This window comes from Periplaneta americana, chromosome 1 (assembly GCF_040183065.1).
Source record: "Periplaneta americana isolate PAMFEO1 chromosome 1, P.americana_PAMFEO1_priV1, whole genome shotgun sequence".
Lineage (NCBI taxonomy): Eukaryota > Metazoa > Arthropoda > Insecta > Blattodea > Blattidae > Periplaneta > Periplaneta americana.
The window spans coordinates 53683237-53695595 of record NC_091117.1 but is presented as its reverse complement, the minus strand read 5'-3'; the positions used below and the strand labels follow the sequence as shown (position 1 = coordinate 53695595).

The 12359-nt window shown below is 35.3% G+C and overlaps 1 protein-coding gene across 4 annotated transcripts in view; it reads left to right on the top strand.

Moving 5' to 3' along the window:
* Ubr3 (Ubr3 ubiquitin ligase) overlaps positions 1 to 12359 on the top strand; it is a 196580-nt gene that overhangs the window by 156949 nt on the left and 27272 nt on the right. The window contains exons 16-22 of one of the 4 annotated variants that reach the window (XM_069820155.1): positions 22 to 162; positions 3419 to 3535; positions 6853 to 7121; positions 8181 to 8425; positions 9549 to 9736; positions 11196 to 11341; positions 11688 to 11837. In XM_069820155.1, the coding sequence (XP_069676256.1) occupies positions 22 to 162; positions 3419 to 3535; positions 6853 to 7121; positions 8181 to 8425; positions 9549 to 9736; positions 11196 to 11341; positions 11688 to 11837 (1256 nt within the window). Of the gene's footprint in view, positions 1 to 21; positions 229 to 3418; positions 3536 to 6852; positions 7122 to 8180; positions 8426 to 9548; positions 9737 to 11195; positions 11342 to 11687; positions 11838 to 12359 lie in introns of all 4 variants that reach the window. The other 3 variants (XM_069820146.1, XM_069820170.1, XM_069820162.1) reach the window with 3 other exon arrangements.

Sequence of the window (12359 nt, the reverse complement as noted above, 5' to 3'; positions counted from 1 at the left end):
ATACATTAAAATATTTTTCAGGTGAGATAGAGTGGGAGACATCGGAGATGGAGGGCGAGATGTCAGACCTGCCAGTCAGTAGTAGTACTGGTGGTGGGACCACTTCTGTACTCATGCTGGAAGGATCATCAATACCAGCACTTGGCATGGACTCTTCCTCTGGTGAGAACTATCATCTGGCCCTCAGTGTGCCTCATGGTGAAATGGTGGTGGTTTCTTCCCCGGATAGTGAGTACATCATTGTTCTCACTGTTTATGTAACAGCATGCCTCCATCGCATTATTTATAATTTTTCTTCATATTTCTTCGTTAGTCTGAAAGAAATGAAAAATAAAATGAAAATAAGTTTTCTTATGGTATAGCTTGGGTTAAAAATGCATCATTATAAGCTTTTTATTTCTAACTTGCTATAGAGGTGAAATTTTTTCAAGTGCTTTGATTACACATTTTGGGTGTATGTGTTATATACTGTACTGGTTACTGTTTTAATTTGATAAATAGATGTGACTTTCTACACTTTAATATCGAAAGGTGTCTATTAAATTAAACTATGTTAACAATTTTTGACATTAACATTGAGAAACCAGTTGTCTTAGAAAATTTAGTTAATTCTCATCATTCCTAAATAAAATTGAACTAGTAAGTTACTCTGTCTTAGACCTGCAAGAGCTTTACAGAGCGATCCATACAAACCTTTACAAACTAAATGCCTTACAACTTTGAACCAATAACAGCAGACGTGTACAATCTATTCTGAATTAGAGAGTAACTGTGGGAGATTTCTCACAGTAAATGTTGAAAATGTCTTCCACCAGCATCCATACACAACTGTACTTGTACCATTTTCCATGACATTCTCCGAAGTGTAGCCTCGTTGCTGATTTCATTCCTAATGGTCTCACAGAGTTCGACAAGTGACCACAGTTTATTCTTGTCCTTAAGTTAGCCCCGTAAGAAGAAGTCCGCAGAGGTCAGGTCAGGTCAGGTGATCTGGGAGGCCAAATTTTTTTAGATTAGGTGATCACCGAAGAAGCTAGCTATAAATTTCATGGAATCTTTAGACATATGACATGAGTAGCCTGTCTCCTGGCTCAATCAGTGCAATGATTTTGTTATTTCTTTGGTGAGTTAACTAAACATCCTCGAACATCATCAACACAATCTTGACTTATTGTAAGTCTGTTTTTTCCACCCTCACTGAGGAACGAACCAGTTATCTCCAGCTTTCTTGCCATCGATAAAATTGTTGGCCTGGTTGGAACAAAATGCACACTGAATTCTCTTTGAAATGCCTGTTGTGTTTGAATCAAGGAATTTGTCTTCCAATACATTTTCACAATAAAAACATGCTGTCGAATTGAGAACTGAATGTTCGTGATATGACTGCAAAAACTAGAGATTGCGAACTAATTACTAATAACCAACAGTAGTTATAATAGTCAAAATTGGATGGTAGAGATGTCAATATAGATTCTTCCAGAGTCACTGAGATCATTAAATCCAGTTTCAAGTTTGTATTGACTTCCAAAGGGAAATTATAACTCATTAAAATTGTAAAGGTTTATATGGAGCACTCTGTAGAATCTGAATCTGAAAACATTTTCATCTATCATATGATGAAGCTGTATTCTAAGGTTAAGGATTAAGCTATGTGGTCTGATCAAAAAGTTTCAAGACAGTTTTAATATAAAAACAATTTAGGCACTTACAGGATAAGTAGTGCTTGTCTCCTTCAAAATACTTTCCCTCTGATGTAATACAGATCTGTCAGCATCCCTGCCACATTTCAAAGCACCTTTGGAAGTCACTTTCCTGGAGAGACTTTAGTTCCCTTGTCATATTCTCTTTAATGGTAGGAATGTCATCGAACCTACACCCTTTGAGTTTCATTTTAGTCAGGAAAACAGTCTGCTTGAGCCAAATCAGGCGAATAGCGAGGATGGGGATTTTTTTGAGCCAGATGTTCTTGGATGGAGAAGGCACAATGGATTGGTGCATTGTCATGGTAGAGGATTCAACTCTGATTTTGAAACAATATGGAATACTTTTTTCGCACTTTCTCGTGCAAACGTATTAAAACTTCTTTGTAGAAGTATTGGTTAATTGTTTGACTCCTGGGAACAAATACATGGTGTATCATACCTCTAATACCAAAGAAAACAGCATTGTTTTGACGTATTTGACTTCACTTGTCTTACTTTCTTGGGCCAAGAAGAATTCGGTGACTTTCATTGCGAGGATTGAGCATTTGTTGCCAGATATATCTATACACTCATATCTCATCACTGGTTATGATACGAGCTTGTAGGTGTCAAAAAGTTTCAGTTCATTTCGATCAGATTTTTCAGTTATTCACACACGCGACAATGGCCTTGCAACTCACTGACGCCAACAAAAGGTTTGCAGTTGATTTGTTTGTCCCAAAGGGTTGCGGTTGCAGCTTTAGGAAACCCCCTCCCTCAACCACTAGCAGTAGTAGGTAGCTAGTGCATCCTGTTTTTTCAGGGGTGACCCTGTCTTAAAACTTTTTGGCCAGACCTTGTATGGCTGCACTGGAACTAACATTAGAGAGATCAATTACCATTAGGAATTTTATGTATTTTTTTTCATTAACCTTAAAGGGAACTGGAGTTGTATGTCCCAATTTTTGATGAATTACATAGCAGACAAAGTTACTGTGGAGCAAATTTATTCTTAATAGTATTCTGTCAGTTGCTGGATTCTGTAGCTAGCACATAAGGATCATACCATCACGTGCAGAGGCAGGGAAGAAATGGTGAGTGAGAGGGAAATGAGTGCTTGGTGGAAGAAGTTTTTCATTTCATTTATTGTAGTCCATAGATCTTATGTTAGCATTGCAGCTTTAAGATGTGAAAAAAGTCAAAATTTTACAACATTACAATTTTTTTGGCGAGATGTAGTTGAGAAAACCTCGGAAAAAACCCAACCTGGTAATCAGACCAAAAAAGGGGATGAAGTGAGATGAGGCCGAGGACTCGGCATCTGCCCCATGACTAGGGAAAACCTCGGAAGAAACCAACCAATCAGACCAAACGAGGGATCCAACCCAAGCCCAAGTGCAGCTCTGGATCAGTAGGTCAGCTGCAAGTTCAGTTCAAAACAAGCACTCTTGTTTTCTTCTCACTCACTGCTTCTCCCCTATCTCCATGCATGGTGGTGTGACCCCTCTATGTTGGCCACAGAACCCAGCAACTGACAGTTTCACATGCGAATTTCTGTTCTTAATTCCATTGTCATGCCGCCATTCTGTCACCATATTTTTAATCAAAAAGGAAAATATATAACAGCACCAGCAGAGCAGGCTGTGCAGCTGTGTTTTATAGTCATGTTTTAAAATTCAAAGTTCTTGAGCTGAACTTAACAGTATAATAATTTAAAATTTGAATGTCATTTATAGGTCCACGTCAAACTCAAGCAGCTCTGCCCAGTACCCCACGTCATCTGGCTGTATTGGCTGGCACTGAAATGGTTCCTGCTGGTTTCACCAACAATAGTAGTGGTGGAAGTACTGCAGGTATAAAATTAGATTCAAAATGACATTGCATACACACATGGCCATAAACTCCAATCTAAAATACAGTACTGTATATGTTTGCAATTCGTTCACAAGATTTTGTATGTTTTGAGTTTGGTGCTTCATGTTCGAATTCTCTGGTTTCTAAGTGCATAATGGGAGTAAATTCAAACATAAATCCAACATATATCTACGAGTCGCGTCCAGAAAGTAAGTTTCCCATGGGCCATTTACAGGAAGAAAACACAATTTCATGAAAAGATTTATTGGAACATACACAATTGTTGAGCTATTTTTCAACATATTCCCCACTGGAATTGAGACATTTGTCATACCGTGGGATCAACAGAGAGGTGCAGACAGCTGCCATACACTGGTTCCGATCCCAAGCGGCAGACTTTTACAGCACAGGAATACAAAAGTTGATTCCACGTTATGACAGATGTCTCGTTCCCAGTGGGAAAAACATAAAAAAATAACTCAACAATTGCTATATCTGTTCAGATAAATCTTTCCTTGAAATTGTGTTTCCTTTCTGTAAACGGTCCCAGGGAAACTTACTTTCTGGACCTCCCTCTTATATAGTTCTTTGTGTTTGGTCACAGTCAGTTGGATTATCAGATAGATTGTGAAAGTTCAGATTTGAGACTCTGAAGTTGTCACACTCATGAATGGCCTTGCTGTTGTATGTCAGTCTTTTGTTTCTTTTCTGTGTGTATGACGAGGTACAATTGAAATAGATCAACTCTGTGCTGACTGAATAAATAAAGAGCTCTGAAACTTTGCTCTGATTATGTGGTTTCATATTAAGTTCTCTGACATGCTTCCCTATTTGCTTTATAATGAAGAGCTATAATTTTGTTCAATGTTTTTCAGTACTCATTTATGAGTTATGTTCATTTATAATAATAGACACATTTTTGTGCATAAAACAGGTTATAATTATACTCGTTTAACAGCTTCTTATTAAGGGGACAAGGTTTCGATTTTGGCAAATCCCATTTTATTTGTGTTTAACTTTTCAACTGTGAGCAGGTTTAGTTTCCTTTGGCATTCTCATTTCTTTATTGCCTATTATTATCAGTTAATTATCGTAAGCATGAATTTCTACTATATCTGCCTATCTACGAGTCTACCTAAGTCGTACTATTTTTGCTATTGGACAACAGATTCAAAACTGACAAAAGGACAGTGAATTATATGTATAATGATGAGTAACTACTCTTTACTCGAAATCCTTGAGTAATTACTTGACCAAATTCTCAGCAAGAGTAGTTACTTACAATTTCGTATGTATAACAAGTCAAGTGTTCACTTTTCGGAGAGTAGTTACTCTATAATTTTTAAGTGACCTCAGTAGGTGATTCATGTCTGAAGTTCAAAAGTGAAGAAATGGTAGATTTTTACCGGAGTATTACGGCGTAGAAAAGTATATGGAGCAAGGAAAGACTTCAAATGTGATTGTATATCATTATATTGATTTGAGAAAGAAAATGCAGAATGTATGGGATAGCATTTTATAGGGAAATCAAATGAAAATAGAGGTGGTTCAGAAACAATTGAACGTTAATAATTTTATTATTTGTACCATCTATGTTGGACTATGTTTACATGTTCAAAGCTGCCTAATCAAAAGTAATTACTTGATGATATAAAGGATTACTTGTTTAACGACTTCCCATCTTGGAGTATTTACTTATCAAGACGATTTTGCTCAGGAGTAGATTCTCTAAGAATTTACTGGCATTTTATACAGTCATATGTCTTAGTGTATCTTTAAGGACGATAAAAATATTTAGCATGGCTCCTTCAGTAAAAAAAAAAAAATAAATAAAGCAGAGATCATGTAAGTAGATTTGTGACACATGAAAGTACTCCATTTCAGAATGAGATTTCAGGCTTTGAGCCTGCAGTGCTCTTAGAGTGTTTAATCAATATATTAAAATCAGATCGTAAGTTGCCTTCTTACTTCAAATATAATCAAAATCTGAACCTATGTGTCTAACTGAAAAAGAAAGAAAAGTAGTGAGACTGACGTTCTTATACACTGCTCCATCCATTTAGTAGAAAGTCAGTGTTCACCTACTTAGATATAACACACGCAGCAAGTTCTCTGCTAACGACGATCATCATCTTTTGGTAGAGCATTGGTATTCAATCTGTGGTACATGTAGTTGTCTCAAGGAGTAGACATCCCACTGATAACATATATAAAAATGCCGACATATTTATTTTATTATACTTATTAATAATTATTGCATTATATTATAGTTTCTTTTGCAATATCAACTCTTGTTTTTCCTTGCTTGAATAACATTTTACGTAAATCATTACTATTATTATTGCATCAATAACCACTATATTATAAAAATAATAATAATAGTTCCTCTTATTGAGGTTCTGGCTGATATGTACATCTATTATCAGGCAGTACATCTCACTTGATATGTGTCAGAGGAAGAACAATTGTTTGTATGCATCTGAAGTCTGACTAGTGTAATATGTAGCTAGTGGGCGATGTATGCAATCGAGGGGGAAAGAAGCTGGCCACCTTACCCCATTATCTCCTGGTCTAGTTGCCTCATAAATGGGTCTTCTTAGTATCACTTATGAGGTTCAGACCTGTCTTCGGATAGTTGACTAAACAACAACAATAATAATAATAATTTATTTTTAGTACAACATCAATCATAGTCTTTTGTTAAATCTTAATTGGAGTGCAGTTTAGTTCGGAGGTACAAATATATTTTGGGGATATACTAGGAAGAAAGATTGACTACCACTGAGGTAGAACAAGAAAGTCAAGAAATATTATGAACAGTAAAAAATTGATCATATGGGAATGAGTATTTAAGAATTGTTAATTCATTATAAGTAAAGAAAGGAAAGAATGTGAGTGAGTGAGTGAGTGAATGAGTGAAGTCATGAATGAATGAATGAACGAACAAATTAATGAATTATATAAATAAATAAATATTACCTTAGTCTCTCCAGCAATATCCTTAACATTTGTGCCATTTTCAAAGTGTTGAGTAATATTTACTTTGTCAGAAATACTCAGACTTGAAAGTGTTCATGACACGATGCCTTACCGGTAAGCGGGGACTTGGATTTTCGTCACAACAACAGACCATGTTGTACTATTTTCTGCTCTCTTTAGACTCAAAAGCATTCTACCCATACTAAATCGACGGAGCAGTGTAGTATGTATTTTCCCATATTGAATACCTACAGTCGCATAAATTTAAGAGGATGTGATAAGAATGTAGGGTTGGAATATGTATAATAATTGTGTGACGTGATATTTTCCACTTCAGGGCCAAGTACCAGTCAGGCTGCACTGCCTGGTGTCCCCCAACACTTGGCAGTTCTCGCAGGCAATGAGATGGTACCTGCCACCAGTACTGCCCTTACTGCCTCAACAGACATAGGTGTGGGTGCTGGTTACCATTACATGCCTACTGCTACTCCTGCAGTGCATGATGCTCAACACCAAATAGCCATAGCATCACATAACACTTCTGAAGTCCTTCCGTCTTCATCTGGATCTCGAAAAGGATTGCTCAAGAACAGGAGACAAGTTACGGTGAATATCTCATTTTACTTTCTCCATATGATAAAAATGTTAATAAAAATAAAGGTTACAGTAAAACCTCTATTATCCTTGGTACTGAAAGGGGTGAAGTGAATGGTTAATCGAAAAGTTCGGATAATCTATGTCATAAAAGGTTTTCATAAATGAAGTGCATAATACATTTTCGTAATTTTCTCCTTGGTCTTTTGACATGCTGAGTAGTAGATCAAAAGTTCACTGATTTGAATCTCGCTTTCAATGACTGGTTTTTAATGGCCAAGGAAACTCCTTATGACAGCTTTCTATGGAAAGATAGAAATAGTAAAAGGTAGATTTACATACTTTATACACTTTATATTTGTTTTTCATTAAATTGCGCACAGTTGTAATTCTCATCTCATATTCTAATGCGAGATCAACCACAGTTTCCCTCTTTCAAAACCACTCAGTTGCTTGGGTTTTTTTTGTAGCACAACATGTTTTCTTTTGACACCTGTGGAAGACATTTTGCATAGAATTTAGACAGTATGGCCACTCGAAGAGTAGACCATACTGTAAAAAGGTTTTTAAAAAAAGCACTCCATAAAAAAAATTCGTACTAGCATAATGTACAATACTTTTATTACTATTCCGGCGTAGCTCAGTCGGCTAAGGCACTTGCCTGCCGATCCTGCTTGGGCTGATTACCTGGTTGGGTTTTTTCCGAGGTTTTCCCCAACCATAAGGCGAATGTCAGGTAATCTATGGCGAATCCTCAGTCTCATCTCGCCAAATACCATCTCGTTATCACAACTCCCATCGATGCTAAATAACCGAGTAGTTGATACAGCGTCGTTAAATAACTAAGTAAAATAACAAAAAATTATTATTATTATTATTATTATTATTATTATTATTATTATTATTATTATTATTATTATTATTTCTCATACTTGGAAAGAAGTTCCTGCCCACAGATCTGAATGGGAGATTATTTTACCTCTGAATAGTTTTACTTTCTAAGAATCCTTAATTTTATTTGTTATATTAATGTAAAAAGAAAAGCGCTAATTTATTTTGTGTTTGTTTCAGTCTGGTACATCAGGCAGCCCTGAATGTGTAGAAGTAAATGAGAGTATAATTTCCTTACTTCTAAAGCTTCATTCTCATCTTTCTGGTAATCCAGACAGTTACAATCCTGATGAAACTAATAATACTAGTAGTAGTGGCAACAGTAGTACCAGCAGCAATGAGAGTGCTGATAGTCGGATAGGTGACGGTCCATTTTTTGTTGCAAAACTGTTGCGACGGATAGCAGCATTGGACTCGCACTGCAGGTATGATCAATCTTGTATTTCTTTCAAATAATGTAGCTTTGTTTCTTGTTAACCACAAAACTTGCGCCAAGAGAAATATAAACTTTAACAAAACTAAATGTGTTAAGTGTTAAGAAAAGAATAATTTGAGCACAAATCTAGGTCCTGAGATGTTTTTTATATCTCCTGAAAATGGAATGGTTGTAGCCGATTTAAGTGAACACCTTATTTTAACGTTTTGGTGACCACTTCATTCACACACAACCCCCAGAATGTCTGGAGGACCACACCTTCTGTTGGTCGACGGGTCCATTGGACCTAGCTGGGAGATCTTGTTGATCACCAGCTTTCCCTCCTTAAGCCACTGGAGGACGATTTTAGTGCCATAGCAGGTCAACATTAGGAACAGAAAAGTAGAAAGAGGAGGAAGGAAAGTGAAATTAATCCTTAGGCCTCGAATGCTCTAATGCCATCGGGGCCGAAGAAAGTAAGAGTTCAGTCAGAAGACTGGATAGGAAAGGGTAAAGAGGGAATTAGATATTGAATAGAGGAAAATTATACCAAATTCAGTCATTAACTCATCAAGCTGACCAGGGCTAATTGATGAGTAGCCCCTCCCTTTAATTCAGCTTGTAAAATTATGCTTACTAACAGCTGCACCATGGGAAGGTAGGGATGGGACATCGGGTATTTGTCCAGGTTGGTTCCTTAAAGCCTTCAATGGGAAGAATTAATGGATCCCCCCCTGTATCCTACAGGATTGCAGTGGTATCATGCATTGTTGTTTAAAAACTTGAATTTAAACATAAGTATTGCATCCAATCATACGACTTTCGACATTATTAAAACGGTCTTTGTTTAAAATAAGATGCATCTATTACACAGGAAATTTTTTTTAACTCGAAAAATTGTGGTGCGTCTATTATGTGGAGGAGTCTATTACGCTGGTAAATACGGTATATTGTCTATGAATTTTGCCTCAACATCAACCTGTTAATAAACTATTTTTCTTGTGGATAAAGGAGAAGACAGGTTATAGAAATATTTCTATTCTCATGATAATGTTCTATTTTTATAAATATCTCTGTATACTGAAACTCTTACTTTGCTTATTGTATGACACTAAATTTTATTTTATTTTCAGAGAGAGTATACACGAGACCCGAAATCGACTATGGCCTCAGAAACAAGAGGAAGGTGAAGAAGAGCAAAAGGAGAGGGAGGCAAAGGAGAGAGAAGACAGAAGACGGAGAGCAAAAGAGAGACAACAGAAACTTATGGCTGAATTTGCTTCTAAACAGAAGCAGTTCATGGAGAAAGCTATGGAAACAGGTGTGTAGTACCTAGGTATAAATAATTAAAAAGTCTTAAATTAAATTATGCGTAAAAAAATTTCACAACTTAGTGTTATTGATCTTAAACTTTGTGATGTTAGAGAAATAATTTATTTTTTATGTTCTCATTTTGTTAACATGAGCTAAAAAAGAGACTCATATAAAAGCAGCTGAACAGATAATTGTCATGTATTAAAATTTGATGAATATAATGGCTCTGTAAACATTATGAAAATATTTTTTACATTCATTTTATATACAGTAGAACCCCTTTTAACGAATCTCTGGGGGATTACTCTCTTTTTTTTTTCTTTTTTTTTTAAAGGGATTTAGATCTACATAAAATGGGAAGGAAAGGCTAAAATAAGTTGCACTAGCATGTGTGTTATATACCAAACTTTATTATAACCATTTAATTAGACCTACAATTTCATTACAATATTTTCTAACTCTTCAAATGGTATGGCACGAATGTTTTCGTGTTTGGTTGAACCCAAACGACACTGAAATTCGGCATTGAAAAGTTATTGTTCCTTCTTCATTATTCCCCATAATGAAATAGCAAACCATGCTTTTTGCCATATGTGATAGTGTTATTTGAGGATTAGCCTCGACATCCCTTATTATTTTCTCTTTCTGCCCAGTAGTTAATTTCTTCCATTTAATTGTCATTAGGATGATACATAAACAACATAAACAGACAAAAAAAACTTGGAAACAGAATCCACATAACTCTAGAGAACAAAACAAGCAAAGCAATGCAAAGCAAAACCATAAAGAATAATGCTGCCATGTGGCATAATATGCCGGTACTATTGATTATTGAAAGTCGAGTCGATATTTCAAGCTTCATTATCATAAAATCATTTGAAAGTACAGTAGAACCTTTATTATCCATAGTAATAAAGGGGATGGATTGAACTGTTAATCGAAAAAGATGGGTAATCTGTACCATAAAAGGTTTTTATGAATGAAGTGAATAATATGTACAGTTTCATAATTTCCTCCATGGTCTTGTATTTAACACGCTAGGAAGTGGATCAGAAGTTCATTAATGTAAGTCTGGTTGTCAAACACCTGTGGAAGACATTTTTTGTACGAGTTATATAGTACGACGCGGCAACTCAAACAGTAGACCATACTGTGTAAGGGTAAAGGCTAGTATTGACTAATAAGTTAATAACACTCTCTAGGAGCAAAAAAAAAAAAAAAGTAGGATAATACGCTATCAGTTAATAGGATGATTGATAATCAGGGTTCCACTCTATTCCTTAAAAGCAGGATTTTTCTTAAACCGGGTTTCCTTAAAAGCAGGAATTAATTACTTTATTCTTATGGCAATTTGGGTGGGACATAACAGATTATTCCTTAAAATTGGGGACGTTAAACTGGGATTTTACTGTATATACATTTTCACCTGTACGAATGTAACGAAGTAATTTCTTTAATTTTTATAGATGAAGAGGGTTTATCAGGAATGGACTGGAATGAAGATGAAGGAACTCCGTTGTTGGCCAGTAAAAAAGAATATGACTGTGTAATATGCAATCAAACAACTCCAAGCACTGAAGACAAGCCTATGGGTCTTGTTGTTTTAGTACAAGTAAGGAAATTTTTCTTTATTGTCTTGTCATATTGTATGCCACCACACTGAGTTTAACTATTGTGATATGCTTGTACCATATTTTTGTGTCACAGTGTTAAACTTCGGTATTAATTTTAAGTATAGCTTCATTTCTGTTAAAATTAAGAATTATATATAACAAAGGGTTAGATGAGTCAAGTTGAAATAAAATGTTTATTTTAATATTACAAAAAAAGTGCAAGCACCAGTGATTCAAGCTGATTATAAGTTTCCTCTTATTAGTTTTGTTCTCTCTTTAAATTAAATTTTATGATGGTAGGAAAATATAGCTATAATAAATGCATAATTCATAATTGCTATGCAGGCAACAAGTATATTGGGCCATAAAAGAAGAAGTGCAGACCAAGCAGTGTTACCAACAAGTGAGGAGGAACGACAGACTCTAAGGAGAGATGACAGCTTGGCGAGTGAGTTTGACCGTCGTGTGGAAGAACTCAATCGTCAATTTGACTGTGTATGTTGATAAATTTTAATCATTCATTCTGAAGTTTTTATTATTATATTTGTGCCGCACTTGTCACATAGAGATAAAATTATCATATCTTATAATGAACTTGTTAATTTCATTGTAACCATTTCATTGCATTTCATTTTGTCATACTATTAGTGGCTCTTTGGAAACTTGATATATAATATTATCCATTTGAATATTTAATATAGGCCTAATATTAAATTGAAAATGTTCTACATAAATATGAGTTCAAAACAGATTATATTTTAATCATAATTTTTAAGAAAATTTCACTGCCTAATTAAAACAAAATCGTAAACCCAGCTGACTACAATCACTACCATGTCTACCAGCACTACAGTGCGCAGGGAACTTGGCTTCACCGAAGCTTATTGTATTAATTCACGCACATATGTATTTGACTTCCAATAAATATATCTTTTGGGCACTTCGAATTAAAATTTGTTTTAAAAAATCAAATGTTCTCTTAAAAGCACTAATTTCGAATAAATTCGTGCAAAAAAT